The sequence below is a fragment of the Amyelois transitella genome, chromosome 2, assembly GCF_032362555.1.
Source record: "Amyelois transitella isolate CPQ chromosome 2, ilAmyTran1.1, whole genome shotgun sequence".
In the NCBI taxonomy this organism is placed as follows: Eukaryota; Metazoa; Arthropoda; class Insecta; order Lepidoptera; family Pyralidae; genus Amyelois; species Amyelois transitella.
In genome coordinates, this window is record NC_083505.1 from 8,397,987 (window position 1) to 8,412,841 (window position 14,855).

The following is a 14,855-nucleotide window of genomic DNA, read 5'->3' on the forward strand; positions in this document are numbered from 1 at the left end:
GACAAAATTTTTCAAGGGAGACTCTTTATACTTCTTGCATTTAATATAATGATGAAATGGTTAGACCAGGAAATTTTTCATAATGAACAATATACTATACTTATTTGTCATACTAGTTTTGTCGGAGGTTGCTCACTACCACACCATGTCAACTATCACAACTATACACAGAACTACATTGCGAGACTTGCGTTGTTTTAAATTATATTGTCTTGGTAAAAAAAAATTGTGACAGAATAATAATTTTGCATCTAAGTGTTAAAGACTAAATTTAAGCAATCAAAAGAAGCCTGTAGCAAGAGGCTCCGTTCTTCTTTATTTTAATATGTATTTAATTAAACAAGTGTCTTCAATTTCGAATTTTCAGGCCGTATGGCTTCAAGGAGAGCAAAAAAGGAATTTATCTTTTGACGTTGTTAGAGGAAACTTAGGAAACATTATCATAAAAGCAAGAGCTGGTCAGATCATGATAACTGTCTTAATAGCAATCGTAAATTTTCACTATACACAAATGACTGCACTAAAAGTTTATCTTTTTAAAAACTTCACATGCTAATTGGAGTCTGATGCGTAGCCTTGAAATCACATTTTGAAATTTATCGAACTAGAATCGCCGACTTAAGCGTTGAACAGACGACCTCTGTATTGTACAGGATGATCGATTTATTTAGATATTAAATATGCACATTTTTGTAATTTATTAACCAACTTATCTTAATTGTGATCGGAGGAGACTTCATTTATCATTAACTAGCTTTACCTTGCGGCTTCGTACGCTAAAAACGAAATAGATAACCTTTTCCTTTGACGTCAATAAAAAGCTTGAATACATTCTTTTGAGTTACTCAATTTAATCATAATCCCTTCAGTTATTACCAGCAAATATCTACTTTTAATAGATACAAAGACTAATTTCTCACTTTATATTTATACAAATACATTGCAGATATTATATTTAGTTTACATACAAAAAATATGCAGGGTAAACAGATTTAATAGTGTCTAAAGACTCAAATTCCAAGTTCGGTTGGATAGCTTGATAATGAAATAAGATTTGCTAGCCCATACCTACATTTTTCAAGTTTATAAGTCTTTAACTTCCTGTACTTTGCCAATCTGCGTGGAAATAAAAGCAGCTGGCACAATCCATGTTTTTAATTCGCACCAGACAATCAATATAAGTTTGTTCTAAGTATATAAATAAATTAAAATGGAAAATAATGACAGAAATAAAAGTGGTTTTGTTATTAAAACTTACGAGTAACTACATGTAGACAAGATATTAATTACATAAAGTACCTACTTACTACACATGAGTTTAGTATGAAGCCAGTCCAGCAAGTCGAGTGCAAGAGTTGCAGGTTGCATTGCAAGGAGTTGCCATTTGACCGATGTGTATCAGGAATCCTGTAATGAACGTGATAACCCCGCTTGATAGCCAGCTTATAATTATGCAGATATGAAAATTAATAATACAACGTTTAGGCAATGCAATATTTGTACATTCCGCTAGACGTCTAATTTGTGGTCGTAAATATAAAAATCTGCATACTAAATTTGAACATTATATCATTATACCTAGTATCATTATATTATACTTAATCTGCATTATGTTATTAAGTGTGTACCTATTAATAGTAGTTTGTGGATTTGGTATTTTGGAAACCTGTAGGAAACAAACTTGCATATTAGAAGCATGATTTCTACAGGAGAGACCTACGGACACGTACATGCAAAATCTTTAAAATATGTATGCAACTATTTTTTGCTCGTTTAGTAGCACGTAATTGTGATACGTGCTGAACGAGTAGTTCAACGCTTTTCATTGCAATTTTAGTTACAAAATCGTGTAAACTGAACTGTACAAAATCGTGTAACATTATGATTCGTGTCTTTTGATTCTTTTACTTGCACCACCACCTTGTAATGGCCTAGTTCGCGAAATATTCTAGAATTCAGCCCAGTTTGCGAAGTACACAATATGAAAAGTACCCCTTATAAGCAACCTGCGACTGCGAAAAACCTTTCTCTTGAATGACTACATATCTATTAAAAAACTTAATCAAAATCTTTTAATTTTAAAGATTTAAGCATACATACATACAGAGGGACAGACGCGGCAAGCGACTTTGTGGTGATTACTATGTAGTGATACTAGATGTGCTCATATTTACATGACTACTTTGCTTCAGTCTGATATTGTGAGAGCCTAAGTTAAAGATTTAAAAATTAATTTGCCAAATATCAGTCAAAAAGGAGCTATATACAATTTTTGTTCTTATCATAGCAACTCAGTAATTATTGCAAGCAAGGTGAAAGAGGAAATCTTTAGAAGCATTGGTATGGCCAGAAAGGTATATTTTTAAATTTCTGATTTATATTTAATTCTTAAGTTTTGCCGAAACTTACTTCTGAAGAGGATTTAGGGTAAGGACCTTACCTATTGACCTAAACAATATAAAGTGAAATTTGTAATCGTGTTATGTTTTTTCTTAGAATTTTAATAACGTGATACAAAAATATAAAAGTGACAAAATAAATCCGACACTGCACAAATGGTCCTAAGGCTAAGTGACGCACTGCTGCAGACCCCGCTAGCCAGTCGTATGTGTGTAGGCAGATTCATCTCACAATCGCGACAAGCTTCCATATTTACTTACCGATGTCAAGTGAATTACCGGTTTCTTACGAGTGGGCCGCCGCTGGTTTGGTTTCGTATGTTAATTCAACAAGTTATCCTCATTTTTTGTCTTCTAATTCACAGCTTGCACGTACACTGACGAAATACGAATATTAACAGGATTAGATTATTAAATGAGGAGTTTCCTAGGTATCATTAGTGCTCATGCAATGGTCTTGCTTAATTTCATCTTAAAGCCTAGGTAGATACTTCAGCTTACTGGGAAATAACTCAAAGTAAGAGCTTACTATATAGAGACAACTTTGTAATAGAATGAAATAATTGTAAGATGGACGTGCACTTAACTCACATAAATACCTAATCTTAACAAACAGACTACGGATCAACATGGGGCCAAAATGTAATTTGTATGTTTGCATGTTTGTAATGCGATAGCACTCGAACCGCTCTGGTCTGATTTTGATGAAATTTAATTATGTAGGTAGGTACTGTCAATAGAATATTTTACTTCGTAGATCATCAAAATCGGTTAAGTAGTTGTTGAGATTTTTATAAAAATTAAAAGTGTTCACGAATTCTAATTTCGCGGCGAACAACTAGTATGTACCTAGTACACGAACGAGTTATCTTAAAAATATTTATTCTGAAAAATCAAATAATATTTAATTAACCAAATCCATCCAAAAATATATCTATTGGAGACGAGACTTGATATCATAAATTTATTCATGGCCAAAAGTAAGAGATACCGTGCGGCCTTGAGGCAAGGCGGTCTGTTCCGGGTTCCTCCACTGCGCGCGACCGGTCGCCGCGTCTCTGCACTGCACCCGAATGCGCTTGCCACATTTTCAGTTGGTTTGCACTTAAAATATCGACAACTAGCTTCCGCCCCGGCTTCGCCTGCATGCCTGCATGTAAGTTGAAGCCTATCAATTTACACTCTGAATTCTGCGTATATTTTTTTTTTATTCTTAAGTCATATTACTATATATATTTAAATATTAATTAACACTACATTTTTGCGCTTACCATATTAATAAGAGTAAGATACAACAAATCCATTTAATAAACTTTTAGATTTACTGACAAACAACTTACAGACATATGGTCGTTGAAAAAGAAATATTTAGTATAATTAAATACCAGCTTAGCTTTACCTTACCTAATCTGTAGATACATTGGGGGAGAATAAATAGAAGTGGATTGTCCAAAATTCTGTAAAAATATGTAATAAATCGGGGCAAAAGCACGTACTTACAAATTTGTATAGTTATTACGCATATTATTGTTAATTATATATACGCATATTATTACGCATTATTTGAAAGGAATAAATACATACATATAATCACGTCTATATCCCTTGCGGGGTAGACAGAGCCAACAGTCTTGAAAGACTGATAGGCCACGTTCAGCTATTTAACTTTAAGATAGAATTGAGATTCAAATAGTGACAGGTTTCTATCCCAACGCCTTAAGAAGAATCCCAAGTTTATAAGCCTAAATAATAAGGGGTAGCCTTAGTCGTCTTTTACGAAATCCATGGGAGAGAGATGGAGTGGTCCTATTCTTTTTTCAGTTGGTGCCGGGGACCGCACGGAATAAATAATTATCTATTTTTGATTTTTGCCCTATTAAGGCAACTGCTAATACGAGTATCTATACTTAGGCTAATAATATTGAACCAGATTATACATACGAGTATCAAAGCTATGTTTCGAAAGAATATTAATAAAGTTAGTATACAGATGAAATTCAGAAAATATTTCTACATTAACTGAAGACCAAAACACAAAAATACTGCTAAAATATTTATTGAGTTCAGCAATATTTATAATGAATTAAATAAAATGAATAAGGCAATCACGTGTAGGGGAGCGAGGGGCTAGATGTAACAGGGGTAAGTAGTAACATGGATTTTTTACCTACATAATGAAAGAATATACGCTTGATTTCTAACTTTACCTCCTATTTAATACCCATTCTATCATAAAAGTGCAATCAGTATCCCACCAGACGGCGCAGGAAGCGGTGCTGTGCAGGCGCTCCGATGAAGCCTGGTAATGTATTTTTTTTTGTTTGTACAATATTGATTATCGTAGACATACAATTGTTTAGCAGTTGTTGATTTATACAGATACATTTATCATTTGTTTAGTGTGATCATAGTAATTGTAATTACATTTCAAGTAAGCGACATTTTTTTAAATAGATTTTATTTCAAAAAACCTTGCCGTGGGGTATGTTGTAACCCTTTTACGGGGCAAGTTGTAACAAGTTATTATTTTCATGTTTTGAATACTTTTTTGTTGAACTTCATTGGTTCTATCTATTTCAGGATGAGAAACAACAAAAGAAAAACTGAAGGTGCTTCCCAAAACCAAGATGTTTACGAATTGGCTTCTGCTGGAGTATTGAAAAATAAAACCAGTGTACGAAAAGCTGGAAAACGTTTAAATTTATGTCATGTATCGCTATATAGATTTGTGAAAAAGAAGAAGAGTAACCAATCTTTATCGGTCGGCTATATCAAACCCAGATTGGTTTTAAAGAGGAAGAAGAAGCTAAAATAGCTGAGTACTTGCTTACATGTTCTCCCCATCTAAAATAAGACCATAGATTTCATATTTTACCTACGTCAATCAAAAGGCTGATTACTTACTTAAGAAAGAACATGTTTTTGTAATTTTTTTAATATTTTCTATTAGATTAAGAATAAAGCTAAGCAGTTTAAGTTTGTTATAACATGCCGAAGATTTATAATGCTAAATACGCTAAATGAATCAAAATTCAGATTACTGAAGTAGTTAAGATTATTATGGTTGTAGTAAGAAATCATTTTTGGAATATTTTTCTGTTGAAATAATAATTTAACTTAAAAGTCTGAACCAAATAGGTTTAGAGAAGTGTGGGTTATGTTTTTATGCCAATATAAATCGTTATAAAATATGAAACTAGTTTTTAATTCCTAACGTTACAATTTACCCCAAGCCTGTTACAACTAGCCCCTATCGCGGGGTAAGTTGTAACACTCGTCAGTTTTTTTTTAAAGCCGTTTCTACAAGAAGTCTTTACAGGATTGATTAAAATTTTACTTGGAATCATTAGTTGAATAGTTTTTCATTAGAATAGTACTGTTAGATTTCCTAAATACCAAACAAGTAAGCGTTTATAGCCAAAAAACAAAAAATTGTTACAACTAGCCCCCCGCTCCCCTATTTTTTGCTACTATTAAAGATTACGATGTACGACCCATACAAGCAAAAGCATATTTTGAGATTATTATACTGATTCGGTGAATTCACCTATCACAATTTCTTTGGAATAAATTAATCTACTTATTGGCAATATCTACATTATCAACGCTTGGCTCGCCTATTTCAGAGGGATCTACAGCTGAATTTATATGTAAAATATTATCTGCACTTGAAACGACATCAGTTTCATCATTTGTTGGTTCGAATTCTTTTATTTCCTCGCCATTAACATTTTCCTTGCTGCTAGTTACAGAAGCTTCAGGGAGTTTAGTTTTTATTTCTCTTAGCTCTGAAGTATTTTTATCGGTATCAGGTACAATTTTGTTTTGCTCCGCGCTTAAATTAGGTACTTCAATCGTTAAAATTTCATTTTCTGTTTCTCTTGGTGACTCTGGGACTTTATTTTCTTCAAGAGGTCTGAAAAGTTCTTGCAACGAAGATACCTTTTTCTCAGTCGGAATTATTCTATTTAAATATACTAAAATATCAGATAATGAAACAATTGCTATAAGTTTATCTTCCTTATTAACTAATAGTAATCGATGACTCTCAGTTCTAACTATAACTTCTAAGGCCTCATATAAAGTAATACTTGAACGACATTTTTGTAATTTTTCTTCCCAGTCTTTCTTTTTATTTCTTACTTCACCTATCGTCAACGACAAATTACTATAAAGTTTTTCGTTCACCAGATTCAACACTTCATATTTTGCATAGACATCAATAAGCTTACCATTTTCATCTAAAATCGGCAAAGCAGAAATATCTTTCTGCAGCAACAATTGAAATGCTGTTTTAATACTAGTACTATCTGTTACTGATTGTATATCATCGAAAGTACCAATTTTCAAATCCGTTAATGTTTTATGGAAAAAAGTAAGTTCAGGAAATTCATTCAAGTAAACAAATAAGAATCTAAGAATTCTTTTGTGTGATAATATATACAATACATCACCTGATTGAGGATCAACCATTAACAAACGATGAACGCGATTTTTATTTAATAAATTAATGGCTTCGTGAAGAGACTGATCAGGACTTACAGAACATAGTTGTTTTCGTGTAGACCTCAATATTCTTCTCCAGTTATGAAGAGAGTGCCGCTCCAAATCCTCTACAGACAAATTTTCAGATTCAAGATAAAGGAGTATGCGAATGAAATCGGTAACTGTAATCATACCAACTAGCATTTTTTTATTGGCGTCCCATAGAGGAGCCGATCTTATTCCATGTGATATAAGTGTAGGAAATGTTTTCCTTACCAAAAATTGAGTGTCGAATATAATTACTTTTGCAGATTTAGGTAAAATTTCATAGCATTTATGGTATTTAAAGAAGTTTAACAACAATCTTGTTTTGTCTCTTCCTCCTAAAGATATTTGTACAATTGATAAATATGGATCATATCTGGGAAGTCCTCTAACTTCTCTGAATATTTGTTTAGCTTGTACAGGATCTAATGACGCATACGAGTTTTTATGATAAGTAGGTGAAGTAGTTTCTATAGAAGATCGACGAAGCTGTTTAGAACTTTTCTTTTTGGATTGATCTGCTGCATTATTTTCAGGATGTGGTTTGCTTCTAAAGTTAAATATATCCATAACCCTAGTAATTGGGCTATACTTCCGTGATGAAGCTCCTGTAACCGTGTGATAATACTTTTTATGAGAATCTTTTGACTCCGCTGCATTTTGTTCCTCTTTTGTAATTTCTTGAGTTTCTTCTGGTTTATTGATTGGCTTTGGTTGGTATTTTTTTGCATCACTCTTCCTTCTGATTCGAAATATATCAAAAATAGAACTTCGTGGACTTGAAGAGGTTCCATGAAATGTTTCGTAATTCTTTTTTTCCACAGTATCTCTTTCAGAGCTTGAAGGTCGGGATGTTTCTGCAGATTTATCTTTAAAAATAGATCTAATGTGTGGCCTTTGTGACTCCACTCCTCGAGTGCCGAAATGTACCGTATGAATATTACTTGCAGCTACACTACTAGAAGGAACTTCTTTATCATCAGACGTTGACAATGTTGTGACAACAAATTTCTTTTTCTCCCCAACAACCGTCTGACTATCCTTTTGAACTTCATTTTGATTTCTTTTCTTTTTCTGCTTGTGTTTCTTCCCATGCTTTCCAGGAGTATCCACTGTAGCGGACTCGTTTTCTAAAATCGGATCCATATTCCAATAAAAACGTACCTATTTCATTTATGCCGCTATTACTGCCCATTTGGAGTTGATGTTTCTACCTGAAAAAAAAATTTTTTTTGATAAAATTTTAATATTAAAATACTTCTTTTCTAACTATTAAACCGTTGGTCTTATCACATTTAAAAAATGAACTTATAACTCTATACAACTTATTATTTAACATGTCCTTGATAGAGCAAAATAATTATTTGTGCTATAACTTTATAATTGGATCACCCCATTTCTTTCCCATGGATGTTGTAGATGCTAACTTAGGAAAACGGTCCATTCGTTTAAAAAAATTATGTACTTTCCCAAAAAAATATGCTTTATCCAAAATGAAATAATGTCATATTTATGATTAAAAAAATGGGTTTGTTAAAATTAAATAAGTCAGCTTAAATCAGAAGAGCTAGGAATCAACCATGATATGATATGACCATGATACCACATGGGTTAGGTTCCCACTACAAAGTTTACGAAAATTGAACGGGAGTCGCTTCGTGTAAAAGTCTGACTTTCCCATTCCAGGATCTTGTTCATCCTTAAACTACTCCTCTGCAGAGAAGTGAGACAACCAGCAAAAGGATCCTAACAATCCTCAAAACTCCTAACATTAAACTTTTTAATATTCAAATACTTTCTGGAGTAGAGCTATCTATAATTTTATTTGATAATAATTTATATCGCCAAACCGAATTATATTTTCTTTTGCATTAAATTGATTAATACAATACCTACTCTCGGATAAATAATAAATATTAAAGAAATATTTTCGAACTTTGATACTATAGAGTAGATCTAACTAAGGGAAATGATGTCATTCACGGACAGTTGCTAAGCAACCAATGCAGTAAACTAGTATGCACCATTTCTACATTACGTCATTGCGTAACAAAATGTACGGGTGGGACAAATTGGTAATTTAATATATAGAATATAAATTCATCGATATAACTTTATACATTGAAATATTATTACTCAGTTTAACAAAATCAACTAAAAGAACAATTATTAAAATACCTAACCTAAGAAATGGAGGTCAAGTTATGTGTTTATTTGACATCAATTATAATTAATCAATACTTTCGGCAGCTTGTCATAAACTGTCTTTAGTGTCTTTCATAGACTTTATTTGATGAAATACTTGATATTGCGTACCTGAACTCGATAAGATCATCATCTTCTCGCCACAAAGTAAACGGTTTTACACAATTTTTTTGTAATGCTTGAGATTTACAATTTAACTAAATTTAGGGGCAAACGCGACTTCACTATGAGACGCCATGTTGACTGTCAAATTAATAACCAGTACTACGGACGCCATCTGTCGGCGGGCGCGAAATACAGTTTAACCGAGGGGCTAGGTACTAATGTGCAAAGTTGACAAAGTTTTCTTTTACTTTTTATTATTGAGTTTGTATATTATTCACGAGATGTCCACCCGAGCACGACCCTATAAATAATTTCCAAACTTATGTGGAAATCCGTATTACTGATATGAATGAATATAGAAAGTGGTGCCAAATATTTTAAAATCATATCACAAGTCTCGTTTAGTTGGATGGTTTCATGATTAAGTTGAGATTCAGAGTCAAATCAGGTAGCATAATTTGTCTTTCAGAAAAATATCAAGTTCATACCTCAGTATGGAAGCGTACACTAGGTACACAAAAACCTTAATCACCTTTTACGTCATCCTCGAAATAAGAGATAGAATCCTATTTAATATTGCGGGAATCACACTACACTTTCGTTTTAAGAAATTCTCCTAAAGATGCTGAAGTATGATTTTTATTTAATTTTTCCTGATCAAGTCGTCTGTTAAGGCCATTTTTTATTTAAATTTTTGGTACTTATTCATCTCTAAAATTTAATTTAGGCATTTTTTACAAAAAATTACGTGTATCCTACATTGAACTTAACAGATTTTGATGAAATTTAGTACACGGGTATAATAACCTGGCATAAAACATAGGGTACTTTTAATCTTGAAAATTACATAGAATCGAAGAGTCGGGGCATTGCTAGTTAAACTATATTTCATCAGGCCTAAATATCAAGTAGGTATTTGACTTCCTAACTGGGGACCTATTTCATGCTTAAGAAATAAAAAAAAATGCAAATAACTCTTGCCAATGAAAAACTCATTCATGTGGTAGGTAATAGTAGTATGTGTATTAAGTATTCATATCATACCGGTTATTGTTTGGAAAAAAATTATGTTATGTAAAAATCTTCTTTCTTTTTTTTCTCTTTTCAAAAAAACACAGTTCCATTATTTTAATAGATCATACCAACATTTATATATCATATTTCTCCATTTTCACCATGTCACAGCCGGCGACAACAGTCTAAATATAAGCCAAATCTACAAACCGCGCATGCGTATCAAACAATGACGTATTACGTCGTCACAACACCGTCATGAATCCGTGACGTCACCGTCGCGTAGATACGAGGGTCGGTGACGTAATGGATACGGCCACGGGGGGGTGCGCAGCCGTTGCGTTCACTCCCCAGTCGATAGTCCGATACTAATTCAGTTCAGTGATAATCAAATAATGGCGGCACAAGAGAAGAAATGCAGCGTCCCGGCAAGTCACGGGTCGGCAGCTCACGTGCCAGAGATGCACAATACATAGGTCAGCTGCTTTATTAATGAGTCTGTTAGACGTGACATTCTAATATCAGACTCCCACCGGCACACTAATCAATGAACTGTAAATTTTTTCATCGTACAAGTTTCAGGGGCATTATTGGCACTTAGTATAAAAAATAACATCAGCAGAACTCAATTACCACTAAATATAAAATAAGGAACATTTTGTGTCAAGTTTTAGAAAACTTTGTCATCAATACCTATGTTTTATACGATATTAAATTTTATAGTTACAGTTATGATTATAAACAGCTTCAGATGATATCGAAGTCAGAACTTACATAAAGAAAATACGAGCAGATACCTATTCATTATTATACTGTGATCTACCTATTTGATTTTACTTCAGTTTGTAAGTAACTGTTACTTCAATGAAAATTTTCATTAAACTGACTTTACAGTAGGTAGATCGAGACGTACGTAGACGAACGTATCTGATAACACGACGGAAATATTGTTGTTATCGGTAATATGACTTATGTGTGGAGTGTAACTATTTAACATGACAATATTAATGTACCACTATTATAACTTATTTCCATACTAATGTGTACCATATTCTTCATTTATTTGTTTCCAACATACTTGAAGACTGATATCTCCAGTATGTTGAATGATGTCAACAGCCACTTTACCTCATGTTAATTACAATATTCATCCCTTTAACGCTTCTTACGTAATACAAAGTTGTATACGATAAGTGTCATATTAATTTTTTGATTGGAACTTAATTATCCGAAAGGTTAATTTTTGCAATATACAATCAATGTTTATTAAAAAGTCATTTAAGTTGTCTGAGTCTGAGTTCAAAATTCAGGTCTGTGAGTTCAAATATGATTTTATCATTTGAAGTGAATTGAAATTGATTTGTAATATATTTGATATTACCCTCTTGAAAGTAGTGATATACGGTAATATGCTTTTCGTACGTAGAGATTTAGATAAGGTTTCTCAAGGACTTCAATATTAGTAAGTCTCTTGAATCTCAGTTAATACCTGCTTAATGACTAATCATTGATAATGGGATGGTATATGAACAGGAAATTTGGTGTTGTTATAAAAAAAAATCCATGGTTACTTCGGGAATATAATAAAGTAATTATTCCGATGGAGGAGCTAGCCAGTATAGAGACATCAAACAAACTACGAGTATCTGCCTATGTATATATGTATGTTATAAAGAGGACTTTTCTTCTTTCTGTTTTTTCTAAAATTCCCGAAAATTAACGGGACACTTTACTCTTTTTGCGCGGGCAGAACTGCGTACTCTAGTAAAGTAACATTAAATAATCATGTTTTCTATCCATTTCTATCTTCAGAATCGTGACGTGAATGATAATTAACTACTTAGGCATTTTTTACATTTTTAAGTACCTACATATCAGTTACTACATCATAACGGAAACTTTTGTAAATTTAATATCTCTGTGACCATCCTACTTTTTTATACTTTTGTTTACTTCAAATCACCTGTAACATTTTTTAATGCCAATTTTATGTGTTACAGTGTTTGCTGTATATTTATACTTTCTACTTCAACCAATTAATCTATGACTTATATCCGCATGGTTTCATCATGTTGCTATTTGTAATTAAATTATAGTGGTGTAAACTAACATTTCACGGGGTATAGAAGATGGTTATGGCTATTAGCCATCGTAAAATAATGCAAACTCATTCCGCTGCGTGCATTGCAGCATACAATGACGTGCAATGGCAGAGCTTCAACTATAATTACCTTAATTGGCGCACTTCACTACTGTAATATGAGATTTCCCTTTGCAATAAGTGTGAAGGGAATACAAGTGGGAGATTACTACCTCGGTATTGGATGGTGACAATATCAAGTATCTTGTATCATTTTCATGAATGCCTATATGCTTCTAAGCTCCGAGTTTACTAGAGGCAGTATGTATGTGTATGATACTTCACAAGTTGAGAGTAAGTACTAGTGCTCCACACAAAACTCCTTTTGGAAATTGTCCATACACTGAATTTAAGTGCTATTTTTCGCCTCCTATCACACCCACAACCGTGTCAAAAAATTCGGAAAACATAAGACTATAGACATATTCGACTAAGGAACATTTCTTTTTCCTTCTATAATTCCAATTTCTTTGAATGCAATGGTCCTATTCTCTCTACCGCAAATCAACGGCTCTTTTTAGTGGAATGACGCTTCGTCAATTCGTAAATTTATTAACTGATAAAAATATTCCCGAATTAATTCGTTAATAGTTCTATATTAACTTTATATGTATGCGCATCTATCCAAAAAAATATATTTTTTCATCATTAGATATGTACCTCTTAATACTTTTCAGCTTTTTTACGAGTATAATGGGTAGGGCAATTTAAGAGCGATAAGTACCTAAGTATTTACTATTTTGTTTTGTCTGAATAAACTGTTGGACGTCAGCCAATAGAGGTATTCAACATATAGAATATTACAAATCAACAAAAGCAATGTCTTGTTTAAAAATTGTCTTACATTAAAAACTTTTCATATCATAACAAATTTTTTTTGGATTAAAAAAATTTGTTATGATATGAAAAGTTTTTAGTTTGGGTTCCTACGCATACTAAGTTAGATTGTTTTCTTTTGGTTGTAGGAGAATTGTACAGAAAGTCGTAGTAACATACCTATATAGAAAGAGCTTTAGTAATATAGATTAACACTGCATGTGCTCATTGGTAAAAACCATCAACAGGTTACTTCCGCAGCATACAGATAATCCCTATGCCTAGTTAGCAAAAGTTATTCTTAGATCACGCATTGTAACCTGGGTACTTCTTTATTTTACTTTCAGTTTTACTTATTTATTTATATAGACATATGTAGATCAATTTTCTCTATGTCTCTCATCTTTACATCTGCCGTTACACCCTGCCACTATATTTAGAAGCTCGGGGTTCGCTTTCACTTCTTTTAATATGATAGGGAATGTCCAACTGTCCATATTAATTGCAATTTATACAATTCCTGCATGCTTATGTATTTAATTTAAAAATTAGAAGATAAACTGTTTTCACGAAAATACCTACCTACCTAGTAACTACCTCTCATTATGCAATAGGCATAAAACTTATTACAATAAAAATTTTGAATACATATAAACAATTCCTGCGCACATAGCTGACGCTCCCACGAGAGGCCCAGTATCAAAACAGCACGATAATTAGGTTTTACAAATAAAACACCACAGTAACAGTAGACTATGGTTTTGGTAAGCCAAAACCACTTTGATTAAGCGCCAAATATTGACTAGGTGTCGTATTGTCTGAAAGGGCCGTGTAATAATAAGCATTAATTAGCCCAAGGATACTTACCTAGGTTGCGATTCTTACAACCGTCTGCCCAGCCAATAAAGTATATTTTTGTCTCTAAATTCTCAAACATAACCTCAAAAATTCCCTTAAATTTTGCTTAAATGATAATTTTGTTGGTTTTCATTGAAAAATAATATAAATATTGCTACTCACAACAAAGATCACTGCATTGAACTCCTCCTGCACTATTTGTGGACACTTTACACACACATTTGCAATGTGCATAATCTACCAGTACTAAATGATAGTTGAGCGTTGAGCCCAATCAGAGAACACCTGCTTCACTGGGAGAACGCGCGAACAGACAAAATGCTCACTAGAACGGGAATTGATGAAGCTACTGTTTTATCAGTATGGACCGCCATACCTAATTAGAACAATTCATAATAACACACAATGTTCTAACAAGCTGACGGCATCGAATTGAAACAAGTGAGGCGCGTTCACGTTGATGGAATTCTCGCAAACCGCTACGTTGCGTTCGCGCACGATATGAGTCCCTATCGGCATCGGCACCCACACATGCACACTGCATACAACACATGCGTCTGCGGAGCGCCCGAGCAAACGCTGAACAATAAACCCATGATAGTGGCAGCTTATCAAAATTGAATCTTAGCGAGCTCCGATGATTTGAATGCTAAAGAAAGATATAAATTTTATACGTAATAAATATGTATATATTAAGATGTGTGAAGTTTCAGTAATGTAAAATTCAGTTAATTTTGAATATTACACCATTTCTAGCCATAAAGTAGTTAAAGTATATACCTTATTTA

At 33.1% G+C, this 14,855-nt stretch overlaps 1 protein-coding gene across 7 annotated transcripts; it reads right to left on the reverse strand.

Moving 5' to 3' along the window:
- Positions 1-922: 922 nt before the first annotated feature.
- On the reverse strand, positions 923-14,619 carry LOC106133645 (5'-AMP-activated protein kinase subunit gamma-2). 7 transcript variants are annotated; one of them, XR_009656991.1, is made up of 5 exons: positions 14,230-14,619; positions 8,094-8,143; positions 3,391-3,549; positions 2,661-2,776; positions 923-1,407 (listed from the first exon to the last, which is right to left on the reverse strand). XR_009656991.1 is itself a non-coding variant. In XM_013333445.2 (2 exons), exon 2 carries the CDS (start codon positions 8,073-8,075, stop codon positions 5,976-5,978), a length of 2,100 nt encoding a protein of 699 aa, XP_013188899.1. In that variant the 5' UTR covers positions 8,076-8,143; positions 14,230-14,577; the 3' UTR covers positions 5,864-5,975. The 7 variants fall into 7 exon arrangements, 4 of the variants coding, with proteins under 4 accessions (XP_013188899.1, XP_060801712.1, XP_013188900.1 ...); XR_001228573.2 differs by having other exon boundaries at positions 923-2,776; positions 14,230-14,616; XR_009656990.1 differs by having other exon boundaries at positions 923-3,549; positions 14,230-14,611.
- Positions 14,620-14,855: the final 236 nt, after the last annotated feature.